The sequence below is a fragment of the Lemur catta genome, chromosome 4, assembly GCF_020740605.2.
Source record: "Lemur catta isolate mLemCat1 chromosome 4, mLemCat1.pri, whole genome shotgun sequence".
In the NCBI taxonomy this organism is placed as follows: Eukaryota; Metazoa; Chordata; class Mammalia; order Primates; family Lemuridae; genus Lemur; species Lemur catta.
In genome coordinates this window covers 71,515,183-71,529,596 of record NC_059131.1, presented here as the reverse complement: position 1 = coordinate 71,529,596, position 14,414 = coordinate 71,515,183, and the positions used below count along the sequence as shown (strand labels likewise).

The 14,414-nt window shown below is 50.8% G+C and overlaps 1 protein-coding gene across 3 annotated transcripts in view; it reads right to left on the bottom strand.

Moving 5' to 3' along the window:
• Positions 1-2,090: 2,090 nt before the first annotated feature.
• The window catches only part of CNNM4 (cyclin and CBS domain divalent metal cation transport mediator 4), a 39,000-nt gene continuing 26,676 nt past the window's right edge, over positions 2,091-14,414 (bottom strand). The window contains exons 2-9 of one of the 3 annotated variants that reach the window (XR_006734770.1): positions 11,967-12,110; positions 11,483-11,617; positions 10,045-10,214; positions 9,659-9,755; positions 8,068-8,130; positions 4,947-5,128; positions 3,710-4,659; positions 2,091-3,473 (exon numbers count right to left, since the gene is read on the bottom strand). Coding sequence is in view for 2 of the 3 variants with exons in the window: in XM_045550148.1 (XP_045406104.1) it covers positions 4,462-4,659; positions 4,947-5,128; positions 8,068-8,130; positions 9,659-9,755; positions 10,045-10,214; positions 11,483-11,617; positions 11,967-12,110 (989 nt within the window). In the remaining variant the exon portion in view is untranslated. Of the gene's footprint in view, positions 4,660-4,946; positions 5,129-8,067; positions 8,131-9,658; positions 9,756-10,044; positions 10,215-11,482; positions 11,618-11,966; positions 12,111-14,414 lie in introns of all 3 variants that reach the window. The other 2 variants (XM_045550148.1, XM_045550149.1) reach the window with 2 other exon arrangements.

The following is a 14,414-nucleotide window of genomic DNA, read 5'->3' as shown; positions in this document are numbered from 1 at the left end:
ATTACAGAGTAAGCCACCAGCAGAAGCAATAAAGACATTACTGAGCCTTTCCACTGGATCGTCGTATCTCCTTTGAAAAAAAAAGTGTGGGAACATTATAATAGATTCATCTCCTTTAGTTCTAACTTCTATCTCCAAGTCAAGATAAAATGCTAGCATTGAAGTAGAATGGTCTTTCGAAGGTAGCTACAGTAAAAAAATTTTCAGAAATAAAAAAAAAAGGAACAGATGACATGCTTAAAATGAGTCATGTGCCTAAAAAGTCATTAACTAGCAAAGAACAGCTCCAGAGGAAAGACAGGGAAAGCTCCCTATGTATTTAGAGACAGGGCTCTCACCTTTGACGAGTTACTTTTTCCTTGGCTGCCCTGGAAAACAGCCTATCATTAATTTTGGGGAGGAAAACCTTCAGGTGGAAGAACAATTGGATCAAACTTAGAAAACACAAATGGTCATTTAAACTGTCAATAGTCAAAGATACAAAGAATCCAGTACAGGCCAAATGAAGCTGCTCGTGGAGTAGTTTTCTGTTTACAGTAGAGGCCTCCAGTACCTCACCAGCTTCTCCTTTGGCTCTTTGTCATTCTTTGCCCCAGCCCTGACTAGTCAGTATCAATGGAGACACTTGACCTTCCTGTTCCTCGGTGGCCATCCCAGGCCATTTTACTCACAGGTCAATTACATTCAAGACATTTCTGTGTTTTATCTAAATATTTATTTTTGAGGTTTAAACCCATAACTATTAGGTGTGACCTCATGGGCTTACTCCTGCTCATCTCTTAAGTCTTAGCTCAAATGCCACTTCCTCCAAGTGATCTTCCTTGACCCTTTTGACTAAGTTAGGCCAAGGTTATGGGAACTATGTATGTGCTTCCCCCCATCACCCAGTACTAACGTGTTGTAAGAGTCATTCCTTTATTCATTCAACAAGTATTTCCTGCAGTGAGTGCTTGCAATGTACCAGGTACTGTTCTAGTGCTGGGACTAGAGTGAGAGTAAAATAAAGTCCTTACCTTTGTGGAGCTTAGATTCTAGTGCAGGGACAACTGAAAATACACAAGTCTATATTTTAATATCTGGTAGTAAGTGCAATGGAGAAAAACAAGGAAAGATATAGATAGAGGGATTGGGGCAATGCTGTTTGAGATGGGGTAGTCAGGGAAGTCTTCTTCATGGAGACATTTCAATAGAGGCTTAAATGAAATGAGGGGGAGCCTCACCAAAGACTTGGGAGGAATGTCCCAGGCGGAGGAGATAGCAATCAAAAGGCCCTGTGTAACTGGCTCCCTCAGGGGGTCTTCCTCATTAAACTCACTGAAGAGTTAGTAGCACCCGGCACATAGTAGAGGCTTAAATGTGTGGAACAGATGGATGAAAGTAATTTCCTCTTGCCTACCTATACACAAACTTTTGCATTTGTAACTCCTTTTATCTGCAATATCCTCTCTCCTTTTTGACCTACCTATGTGCCTCCCTTTCTTCAAACACCCCCCCCCCAATTTGTCTATTCCGTCAAGCCCAGCTGGCTTGAGCCCCAGCGGGCTCACTCGCAAGAGCCAGCCTGTAGCACCTGTGCACACCACAGGAGGAGTCTGCACAGCTGCCTCTTCGGGAGCGAGCTCACTCTCTGTTGGGCTCTTCAGGGGATGAACACTCCAACTTTGCAACCATAACCAGCCCGTAAGTGTGAACAAAAAGGCAACTTCATTCTATAAAACAATACAGTCATACTTCTGGATCAAGTGCCCTTCAGTCCCCTAGGGAGGGAGTAGGGGCAATTTGCTCATCTCAACTGCCCCGCCCGGGACCTGCAGGCAGAAGACCATATGGTATCTGGTTTTATGCTTGTGGCACTTGGGCACATTTGCCCTGTATGTCTACCAACAGCCACCACTCTCTAACTCCTGTGACAATAGCCTTGATTACATATATTTTATAAATTCTGCTTGCATTTCACCACTAAATAGCCCCAGAATCCTTTATTGCCCCTTGCCCTGTCACAAGTGATAGCCAGCCACAGCCACGTGTATCTCTACACAGATACTGAACACTGACAGATCTCAAACAGGCAAGTTGTAGACTCGCCAAGATTTATACACATTTCATTTTTTATTACCAATCAAAAATAAATTCCATATATTGTTTAGCAAATATTATCATTGTTTTGTGACAAAAGACACAAGAGTCATAACAACAAAACTCCCCGAGAGTCAAACTCATAACAATGCCAAAATAAATCACAAAAATATACAAATTAAAATCTTATGCAAAATAAATATGAGTTACTTGTTATGGCGGCCATGACCTGCCTACCCATTTGGATGCTATTTGCAAAGGCCTTCCCGTGAGGGTGGGCCAGTTCCAGGGTATGGCTCATCCCAGGAACCAAATATGGAAATAGGAAGTGAAAAATTGCACTAGGAGGAGGAAGTCATCGGACTGGTAATATGTGGAAATAATTATGACCCTCTGTAAGAAGTGATTAGCGATAGGGAAGGAGGAGGAGGGACACTCTGTTGGTAGTAACCGTGTGTGCAAAGAGGTAGCTGTGGAAGTGTGTGCACCTGCCCCTTTTGCTTCATACACACCTGTTTGGTTTGGGCCAATGCATTTTGCTCCACCTAGCACACAGCCCTCTAAGGAACACATGAGGACGCAGGAGCAAGATGCTCCTGGGTTAAACTAAAGGCTTTCCCTCAACAAGGAACAAAGGTCTGGTGTCTCTTTTCCTTATAGGTAAGAACCCATGGGCATCACCACCTTCTCTCCAGACTTCTAGGAGTCAATTCTGTGACTAGGGAAGACCTCAGACTGGCCAGGGGTAGGCATCCTTGGTGCAAAACAATCCCTGGTCCCAAGAGTTAGGATTCTCTAGGCACCTAGAGAGCAGAGCACTTGGGGTGATGACTCCACTGGTGAGGAAAGGAGTGAATGAACAATACTCAGGCAGAAGCCTGCCAAGTCTCACTCGCCTGGATCTTGGGCCCCAGCTCCTGTTGCCCCTGAGGGAAGGGCCAACGTGGACCCGGGTCCCATAGCCTCCTCCACGGTGATTCAGCCCCAGGGAAGAGGCGCTGGGACAGGACTTCATGTGGGGGTCGGGCTCTCGGCACAGTGCCACTAGCTTCAGCAAAGGCTGGTGTGATCTTTCACACTAGGATCACTCAGATGTGGAGAAATGGGGCTGCCAGCTGCATGCCTTTAGGTGGAACCCTCCTTTCTCAGGGTTCCATAAGCAGGTGAACAAGGTCAGGTGAGCTTCAGCCAGCCACAGAGGAAAAGGACATAAAGAACTTGCTTAGGTGGCTTCCAACATGTCCTCTTGTCCCCAACTCCCAAGGGGACTGGGGTTTTGGGATTAGAGAGTCTGGAAAGAAGGGCTTCATGGGTCAACAACTGAGCCTTGACTCTCCTTGGGGGGCAGGGGTGGTATTAACTGCTAACAACGCAGATGCTGATGACCAGATTCACTCCTGGAACCAAAAGCAATAACCCAGACAAGTCACCTCTAACTAGACACCCTCCCACGGGCGGAGAGGGGGGGAACCTTTGGTAAAAGTAAGGGCAGGGCCTGGGGAACAGGGACAAGAAATCACAAAGGTCTGAGACCCTGCCTAACACTCTTGAGTCAGCCCCATTACAGGGGGGAGTTGTCCAAAGGGGCAGAGGGGAGGCCAAGGGGAGAGTCTACAGTAGAGTCCCGACTCACCAGGAGAGGCCGTTAGCAGAGTTCTGGGAGATTCCTGGGTCCAGCAGTTGGCAGCAGATGTGCTCCTCTCTGTAGCTGGGATTATCATGTCCCTGATCATAGCTACCCAGAAGCCCTCAGCCTCAGCGATGTCCGATAAGCTGTGGCATTCATGTCCAGGCAGCTGATCTCAACGCCATTTGGTTCTTTGCTTCCTGGGAAGAGCTGTCTTCCTCCCAGGAGACAACCCTCCTCTGGCAGGCTCTGGGATCTCACCTCTGGAGGAGGAGGAGGAGGAGGAAGAGGAGGAGGAGGAGGAAGGGTGAGTTCCCTGAGTCAGGGACATAAGCTGGAAGGTCATGGTTGGGAGCAGATTATGGCTATTGCTTCCCGGGGTGAGAGACCCTTCCCCTTTTAAAGTTTTTGGAAAAAAAAAAATTTTTAAATAAAGTTCCTTAACCCTGTCTTCCCTTCCCAAAATAATATTTAAAAAGAGGAGCAATGAGCCTAGTTTAGAAATTCTCTCAGTAAAAAACAGCCTTTGCTCATGGTAGCTGGCCCGCTGCACCAGCAATCCAGGGCTGGGCAGGTGCCACCTCAGAGCAGTTCACAGGTCCCTGTTGGAGGCCAGATCCCCACAGACGGGGGCCATCTGGCGCTCAGTCAGACAGGCTATCTATCTACATCCTTTCTGGCCTAACAGGCTCCCTCTTTTCATGTGGGCCCACTAGGGAGACCCCCGCAGGGTGAGCGGGGGACCCCGGGCCCTCCTGTCAGATGGCGCTCTCGTGGGAGGCTTTGTGCAGGAAGGAGTTACGCTCGTTGAGAAGAGTTGTGGTCTCATCCACCATGGGCATCTCGGACTTCTCAGCACAGTTCTCTGTGCACACAGTGCACCCATCCGAGGGAAACTGAGGGCTGTTCTCCATGCATGAAGCCATCAGCCCATTCTGGTACTGCTGCCGAGTTACCTGCAGAAAGAAGAGATGGGTTCATGGACGGGAGTTGAGAGGCAGACCCTACGCCAGGCCTGGGGAAACGGGGCCAGGATTGAGGCTGCCAGTTAAGAAGAGAGGACAGGACCAGGCAGAGTCGCCAGAAATCCTTAAAACGAGCCAGGAGCAAAAGCAAGCAGCAGCAGCATCTCAGGTCTGGGCCCTCTGTGCTGGGTTTGGTGGATGAAAGAAAGAAGTTGCTGATTCCTGAGCAGAGATGAAGAAGATGGTGCTGCCCAGATGAGGGCAAGGGACACACTCACCTTGATGTACTGCAGGTCCATGAGCGCACGAACGCTGAAGTCAGAGATGTACTGGCCCAGGATGGAGCTGCCGAACTGGTTGCTGCCACCTGCCAAGGCTGCTGAGGTCGAGACATCTGTGCGGTCTGGGTAACTGAGGGAGGCTGAGCGACTAAGCTGGGCGGGGTGGGCTGGGGAGCGGTCTGCAGGGAGAGCAGAGGCTGTCAGGCCTGGTGCCCACTTGCAGCCTTTTGTCTGCCCTCATCCCATGGAAGCCCAGGAAATTGCTCTTAGGGACAAACAGAAGCACGTAGATGCTCTAACTGTAGAAGATCTGACCTTGTAAAGCAAATGAGTTAGTTTGTTTAGAAGAAGTGTTGTGCAACAAGTATTAAAAAGTCTGCCAAAACAAAACAACCAACCGAAAAATAAAAACCAAAGACACAGAAAGTTTATGGCTACAAGACTGCTCGTTTCTCCAACTAATCAGTTAAGCAACACAATAATCACCCTAGCAGGACAAGCTGCTATCCTTGTCTCAATACCCACTTATGACAAGTGATATAAACTGCATACTTTTAAATAAAAATGCCCTATGAAAACTAAGTATATATAGTTTGTACTCTCTCGCTACAAATACATACCCCCTCACATGTGGTGCCCTGTCATATCTTAAAATGCTCTTATGGGGTCAAAACAGTGTTCTTCAGGTGACCTGCTCAGCGTGGAACACAGTCCTCCCCACTTCTGTCTGCACCCCAGCACCTGGGAGAGGGATGGGGCAGCAGCAGGTCCCACTCACAGGATCCAGGGTCCCCTCATGTGAAGCAGAGCCTGGGTGGATGTGGTACATGCCATTTCCTGCCACTGGAGGCAGCACAGGCCTCCCTATCCAGGAAAGGGTCCTCACAATGTCAAATGAGGAAGGAAAGGGCTCCTTATTTTGAAGGAACCGCACGTGTTATTTATTGCATATCATTAACTCTTATTTTTGAGAACACTTAAAAAACCATGAAATGCACAAAGAAGTTAATTGTGAAGGCATGCAGGCTTGTTTTAAACAAACAGGAAGTGGACTAAGCTGACTTGCTTAGTTAACTAAGCAAGTTAACTAAGTTAGCTATTCTAGCCAATCGCCAAGTGAAGAGAGCAAGCATACTGAACCGAGTGACTCAGTGACCAACACAGCTTTTAACTCAGTGAAGCTGAACTGAGTAGTACTCTATTGTGTGCTTAAGTAAAGCTTCGGTTTTCATTTATAAACTAGGAAATTACAGTCTGGCTGTTCTGGGACTGGTTGTGGTCCCTCACACAGGAACAGGGAATGCTCACAGGATCACTAGAGGATTGTGTGCAAGCACCTAACTTAGGTAACATCTCTGATTAAGTTCCGAAAAAAAAAGAAATATTATGGGTATTACTTAATATTTCACAATAATAATTTGAATGATGGAATGATTTTAATTAATGCTTTGCTCAACACCCCAGAAACAGGAACTGAATTTAAAACCAACACAAATTAGTTACACCAAAATGTTTTCTTCTATGAGTAATGAAATTATGGTGCTTTTTAATTTTCTAAAGACTTTTTTCTATTTTCCCAATTTCCTAAATAAGCTATGTTATTTTTATGATTAAAACAAAACAACGAATATTAAAAAAAAAAAAAAACCTGGGGGGTTTTGACCTGGCAATTCTATTTCTGAAAGAATATCCTAAGGGCATAATCTTAAAAACAGAAAAAGCTTTTTGCATGAAGAGGTTTACATCACAGTGTTATTTATAAGAGACCCCCCCATGAATGTGGATAATGAGGAGGATTAACAGATGAAGGCACACCTGCTCTGTGGACCAGCACGTGGCCCTAACTAGGACGTTTAGGGCAAACCGTCTCTGTTCACGTAGTAAATGAAAACACCAGGATTTCAACCGTGAGTGCATGAACTCCTGGCCACCCGTGAGACAGGAGCAAGTGCTGAACAGGGGAGGGAGGCTGAGGTCACACTGGTGAGGCTGGAAAGGGACAGGGAGTGATTTCTTCTAAGTTACCTTTTCATTTATTTATTTATTTTTAAACAGAGGGTCAAAATAGCAAAGTGTGCTTTGGAACAGTTAAGAAGGAAAAAGCCCAACTATACAAATATCAAATTGGAAACAACTGACAGAAGTTTGAGGGCTGTTGGGGCACAAGGGCTCCAAGATGCTCATAATTGCTGCTAACCTGCCTGGGCCACGGGCTGATGGCACAACCAGCACCTCCGAGACCTCTGTGAACTCCACAACCTCAGCACCTGTGGGAATCTCAGTGAATTCCAAACATCATGAGTCTGGCCACACTGTTGCCACACCACAGACTCCTGGGACAGGTATCAGGGGTGTGACATATCCAAGGCCAGAAAGAGCATGTGGCATCTGGCCTCTTCAGAAAGACTTTCTGATTGGAATGCTACATTTTAGTTGTCATCAAGAAAAAACAAATAATAATAATTGAGCTCTAACTAAATACTTCATATCAATTCTCTCACCCTCCCTTAACTCTATGAAGTGGGTACACGCATTGTTCTCATTTCACAGATGAGGAAACCGAGACAGAGACCTATCATTTAGCTAGCAACTATAGAGATGGAATTTCCAAAGGACGGTCTGAGCCCGGGTGCACTCCTGCCGCACTGCTCCTGCCCCGGGCACATGGACACGAGCAGCTGAATGGGAAGCAAGCCTGTGCAGTTTTCTAGAGAAAGCTGATGAGCTGACAAGTCATCCTGCCAAGGTTTGTGGGTGGCCTGGAGCAAGGGGGTGCTGACCAGCAGGGCTCCATCTCCTCCGGGCTGTGGAGGGCAGCAGGCTGGCCAGCGCACACTTGGCCGGGCTAGGAGCGACCCTCTACTCCCAGCCTGTGCGCTGTGTGTGTATCTGTACCTATGGATCTGTGTTCTCAAAGACTAATGACCCTTCCAGGACTTGGGCAAAGCTGCTCAGAAACTGGGCTCTAGGCCAAGCAGAGCCAGTCCAAGTCAGGCTGGCCCACACGTGTGACCTGGTGAGATGCCCCCAGAAGCTGTTGAGAGCAGTTAATGCAGCTGCAATGTGCAGGCTCAGGCGACAGGTGGCAGTGCGAACTGCTTCAGCCATGCCCCGTTACCTGTGAGCCAGGAGAGCGGGGGATTCCGCTTGACAGGCGGACACCCGACCTGGGTTGAAGGCACTGGAGCAAAAGAGGAAAAGGTCAGTGACGTGTGTGCTCAGGAGACAGGACACAGAGCCACAGGTACAGGATGGAGAGGCAGGCCTGACAGGGGCCAGGCTCCTTCAGGCAGAGATGGGGTGCAGTGGAGAAAGGGACATGGCTCTGATGGGAAGAGTACTTAGGACAGACCACCGAGCCTGGGCAGTGAAGGGCAGCAGCTGCCGAGTGTGCCCAGTCATCTCTCCTCCCTTCTGGACAATCCAAGTGGGAACTGGGGGCCTACGGGTCGAGGGACAGAGCCCAGGACCCTGCCAGGCTTTTGAGGCATCCCTGCAGAGAGGCAGGAGAAGACTCCCATGCCTGCATGCCCTTCTCAACAAGATGTCCCCGAGTTGGACGGATGAGAGGCACTCTCAAGAGGGGCAGGCAAGTCCTCTCCAGGCCCAGTTTTCCCAGCAAGGCCCACCTGCCCCGGAGTCCAGCTCTGGAGCCTTGTCTGTCCTGCACCATGAGGGACAGAGGACACGGGATGAGCTGAGCTGAGTTTCAATATTCATGGCTGCCTTGCCCCCCCAGGGACCCCAGGGGTCCTTTTTCTCAAAGCATAGTGACAGGCACAGCACAGAGGTTCTCTAGGAGCTGCAACAGCCACCCACCCCACTAGCATGGCCTGTTCCTCAGCACCAAAGTGGACTTTCACTCTCCACCCTTCCGAGGTCGGAGGGCTCTCATGGAGGGAGGGGCTAAGCCGGGTGAGACTTGGGCCTTGTACCTGGGCCACAAGGCACCTCTGGCCAGGGAAGCCTAAGCCACCCAGAACTGCAGAGGGTGCCAGGGCGGCCACAGTGGCCCTTCCCTGGACCTTCCATAACACCCCTGGGGAGGGTGCCCAGTTCCCCCTTTGTCTGCCTCAAGGCCTTTGTGCCATTAGAGCTGACCTCTAAGCAAAAGATGTGGCTGAGACTCCCGAAAAGACAAAACCATCTGTAGCCCACCCTAGCACACAGGCCCTGGCCTGGCTCCCAGCGATGGGCACTTTGGGCACCTGGATTCCCTGTCCCAGTCCTCACAAGCAGGGCCCCATAAACCCACTCCACCTGCCTCCTACTCTCCACCTGTGTCAGTGAGGGCCCCAGGGGCTGGCTTGCCCTGCTGGTCCATTCTGCTCTTGTCATGCTTCCCCTGCTCCAGGGCCATTGACCACTTCCCACTTCCTATCACACCAAACTTCATCCCCTTTCTGGGGCTCCCGACATGCCCCTTCCTCTGCCCAGTCCTCCTCCACCACGGCAGGCTGGTGTCCTCCCCACCTCAGGACACGCCTTCTGCTGCCCCTAGGTCTTTGCTCAAAATCCCCCTCTTGTCTCTTCCCCTCTAGGCCCTGGACCCCGTCCAAAGGGGCAGGGCACTCTGCTCTTCCTGGCCACTTCCTCCGGCCTCACCAGCCTCCCTATGCCTGAGCCGCCTGGTTCCTAGCCATCGGACTGCCTTCCACCAATGCCTCCCAGCTCCCCGAAGGTGGCGCAAACCCAGCCCAACGACTCACCACAGGGGACAGAGGTCAGGGCCATGGTCCCGTAGTAGGAGAAGGCACCCGTCTCAAACTTCATATTCTCCTTCCCTGCCTCCACCTCCACCTTCCCCTGGAATCACAGAGTTCAGGGTTACAGAGTGACAAGAAAAACAACCAAGGGGGAAGGCAAAGGGCGAGGCAAGAGGAGGAAGTGAGGGAGGAACAGGAAGGTGGTGGGAAGGTGGTGTAGGAGGAGCTCCGGGCCCTGACCTGCAGGCTCAGGCTCAGGCTCAGGAGAGGGTGGTCCTCAGGGCAAGCAGCATCTCTGCAGCAGGAGGGAGGGAGGGCACTGGGGGGGGAATGTGGTATGGGAGGGGCAGGGGCACAGCCCACCTGGGCCCAGCGTCAGTGGTGCCCACCTGCAGGATGAGGATGAAGTAGTCGGCCGGCTTATTTCGGGTGTACAGGTAATGGAGGGGGTGGTACTTGTTGTGCTCGTCAAACTTGAGTTCCTGAATGACGTCTGGGTACTTGAGCAGCCGCAGCAGGATTTTCTCTGATATCAGAGAGCGGCTAAACTGGGGGACCTCTGTAGGAGGAGAGAGAGGAGATTCATACGCGGCCAGGCTGGGCGGCCCTCCAGCTTGGTCACTGCTGTGCCTCCACCCAAACTGCTGCGGTCGCTCTGTGCTGACGCGGCTCCCTCTCCGCTCAAGCCTGCAGGCTCTGCACCTCGCTGGGAAGGGGGCACTCATGGCTTCAGCCTGGTTAAAGTCTGCCTGCCCGCCTGGGCTTGAACGGTGGCTCCTGCAGGAACAGTGCATGACCTTGGGCAAATTTCCTAACCTGTGTCTCAGTTTCCTCATCTGTAAAATAGGGATGAAAACATCATAGGATGGGAAGCAGGCACAGTGGCTCATGTCTATTGTCCTGGTACTTTGGGAGGCCAAGGCAAGAGGATTTCTTGAACCTAGGAGATTTAGACCAGGCTGGACAGCATAGTGAGATTCCATCTCTACAAAAAAATTTTTAAAAATAAGCCGGGTGTGGTGGCATGGGCCTGTAGTCCCAGCTACTCTGGAGGCAGAGGTGGGAGGATTGCTTGAGCACAGGAATTCAAGGCTGCAGTAAGCTATGATCAGGCCACCTCACGCTAGCCTGGGTGACAAAGTGAGACCCATCTCTGTCAAAGGAAAAAAATACTTCATAGGGGGGTAAATGGGATCCCACGTGTAAAATGCTGAATAAATGCTATTATAATTATTACTACCATTACCAACATGAATATCCCTACAGGAAAAATAAAGAAGGAATTACGGCACCTTTAGCAAGTGAGGGGTGGGAAGGAAGTGGAACTGATGGGGAGGGGGTGGAGTGGGCAGGTGTTTTCTAATCTGTCACCTGGGCCCCCAAGGTGAATCAGGGATGATGAGAGAGAAATGTCACTGATCTAGAGGTGAATTCCTGCAGGAACCAGCGCACACAGGCAGAGGGGAGGATGGGAGGCATGAGAACAGAGCTGGACACAGATTCTTTGGAGCGCGAGAGTGGGCGAGGCATGTGTGCTGCATGCAGGCCCACAGCCAGTGGAAGGGCCCCGTTCCTTCCTACTCCACAAGCCCCCAGGGGCCTGGCAAGCCCAGGGGCCCACCTCAGTGGGTATTTTCAAAACTAATTCTGATGCTTCTTAGAAACTTGCAGTGGCAGCCCATGAACAGCACACAATCACAGGGAGAGCCCCAGGGATGGAGGGGACGCCTGGCCCCTCGTCTCCCAGGGGAGTAGCCAGAGGCCCAGGCCTTCTCCCTCTGTGACTGTACTTCCACTCACACAGGAAGGTCCTCCGCGCACTCTTACCCGTGGACAGGAAGCGATGAGCAGCCAGAAGGAGCTGAGGGGAAATTTTCACTTTGAGTTCATTGTCAGCATCCTTGAAGGCTGAGAAGTCACGCTTGTTCTTCTCAGCCACCCGTTTCCGGCTTCGGTTGTCAACTGCCAGAGGAAGAATGTGAACTGAGAACACTGTCCCCTGAGGACTTGGGAAGAGACTGGGACCTGCCCACCCTGCTCCTGATCTCCCATCCCACGCAGGAGCAGCAGGCTCTGGCCAGGCAGGGGCCGGGGCTGCCACCGAGGCAGGAGGCTGGGGCTGGGGGGCAGGGGGAAGGCGCAACAACATGCTCCCTCTCACCCTGGCCAGCACCAGGTACCTGGTCACTGGCCCACAGGGTGCTGGGGCCCCCTGTGTCCCCCTGCACTGTGGCCTTTCTACCTTGGGACACCAGATTTCAGATCCAAGCAGGAAAGATATTTGGGGGCCTGTGGAGAGGGCTGAACTCACTGAACATGTCCGACTCGTCCAGGATCTCGGACTTGATGATCTCCTCAATGACGTCCTCCAGGGTGACCAGGCCCAGGACCTCGTAGAAGGGGTCGCCCTCGCCCTCGTTGTTCACCTTCTGCACAATGGCCAGGTGGGACTTCCCTGTGGGAACAAATGCAATGAGTCAGACGAGAACACAGGGCCAGTCATGAGACTCCCTCCACCAAAATGAGAACACATCTAGGGTCATGAGTCACTGGGTGGGGTCACGGTGGTTTTTCCCTTTTCCAAATTTTCTGAAGTTTCTACTGCAAACAGATACTGCTTTTATGAGAAGAAAAACTAAAAGCATTTTTAAAAGCATTTCATTAAGGACACTTATTTAAATAGGATGAAAATGGCAAGGCCCTGCCTGGTGCTGTTTATCAGGGGCTCTTAGGGTCTGGGGGAGGGGAAAGGCCTACACTAACAAGGGCACAGTGAGCCCTTGGTTGGGGACAGGAGTGTGCCAGTGGGCCACAGGGCTCCATGGACAGAGTGTCCAGGCTGCCCACCCCTCCAGGGCCACAGGGGCTACGCTCACACTTGCTCACACAGCTCTCCTGGGCAGCCTCCCTGCAGGTACCAGGGGCTGCTGGGCCGCCCAAAGCAAAGGCTCTCATTCCCAAAGCCATGTGACAATTAGCCTACTGTGATTAGGCCGGGCAGAGACTATAATTAGAGAGGGCAACCCCCCCAACCCAAAGCAAGAAAGTCTGGAGCCAGGGGGGTAGGGCAGGACCCCCCACAGAAGCTTTGTGGGATGGTGTGGCTTCCCAGGCCCTCTTTTGGGGTGCCCACCCTGCTCTCATGCCCCAGTCCCAGAAAGCAGCAACAGGGAGACAGCCAAGAAGGGCTTGGCCCACTCTAGGCTGAATGGAGCTGTGTGCCCCACACGTGGGACACGGGTTTAGAGCAGCCTAAGGGGAAAAGCCCCAGGAGATCTGTGAGGTCAAGTCAGGGTCTCCTGAATGTCTTCTTCTTCACAACCCAAGCCACAGGGCCTCGCACTAAGGGCTGAAGGACACATCCTAAATACTGTTGCAAAGGGATGTTTTCCAGGTCTTTAAGGGCACAAAAACTCCCCCAGCCCCAAGATGGGCTCTTCAGAACTCCTAGGGGCCCCTTAGGGAGAACAGAGAATGCTAGGTCTCACGAATAAAGTAAAAATTACCACAGCACGTTCCATGTGATGGGGGGGGGCCTATTTTGTGACAGTTTTCACACACGTGCCAGTCGCTGTGATATACACATTCCTCACTACAGGTTGCTGGACAGAACTATGGCTGGACTGGATTTGAAATTCCTTAGTATCTTTCTAGAGAGAAGCCAGCAAGTGCACAAGATCTATGCTAGGGTCACCCAGCAGGGCAGCAGCTGGGCCAGGACCCTGGGGTCCTTGCCCTCGGCCTGGGCAGCCAGATAAACCACCTCACCAAATGGGGATGGGAATTAAAGCAAGACAGCTTTTACAGGTCAAGTATCCCTTCTTTGAAATGCTTGAGACCAGAAGTATTTTGGGTTTTGTATTATTTTGGATTTTGGAATATTTGCAGAATACAAACTGGTTGAGCACCCCAAATCCAAAAATTCAAAATCTAAAATATTCCAAGAGCATTTCCTTTGAGCACCACTTTGGAGCATTTCAGATTTTGGGTTTTTGGGTTTGGGGTGTTCAACCTGTACACCTTCCAGACTGGCACCCTCTAAAAAACTGGTAGTGCCCAGTGTTTGGGGAGTGGGTACAAACAGGCCCTCACACACACTCTGGTTGGTGACTAGGTGTAAGGGCACAACATCACAGGAGGCTAATTGGGCAGGATGTCTCAAAGTTAAGGGTCCCTAACCTTGGCCTCAGAAGTTCCACTTTTAGGAATTTACCCTACCGAGATGCAACCTTCACAAAAGCAGAACGCCACAAAAGCAAGGGGGTTCATGCCAATGTTCTTTTCAACAGCCCCAAATGAGAAACAACCTGAATCAACAGCGACAGGGCACAGGTACTCAACAGTGGCCACGGCTGCCCCAGGAAAATGTGGCTGAGCTGGATGGACGAAACACGAATGAAACCCAAGATACGCCATTAGTGGAGGAGCAAGTCACAAGACACAATGCACAGTGCCATCCGCCTGTGCAGAAATCAAAGGGCACTGTGTGGGCTTGAAGTGCCCTGGAAATGTCTGAATGCTGTCAGTGGTCACCTTTGGGGCTACCTGTAGTTGGGGGAGGAGCCCTATTATCCCTTTCCCTATATCCTTCTATTCTGTTCCATTGGATGGTCATGTTTTACTTTTATAATTTTTTAAAAACCAAGAAAAAATTAAGGGAAAAACAAAATTAAGGGGGACAAAGGGAAACTGGTGAGAATCTCTAGAGCGAGCAGGGACCCCCTGTGCCTCCCACTGCCACAGGGAATGGGGCTGTGTC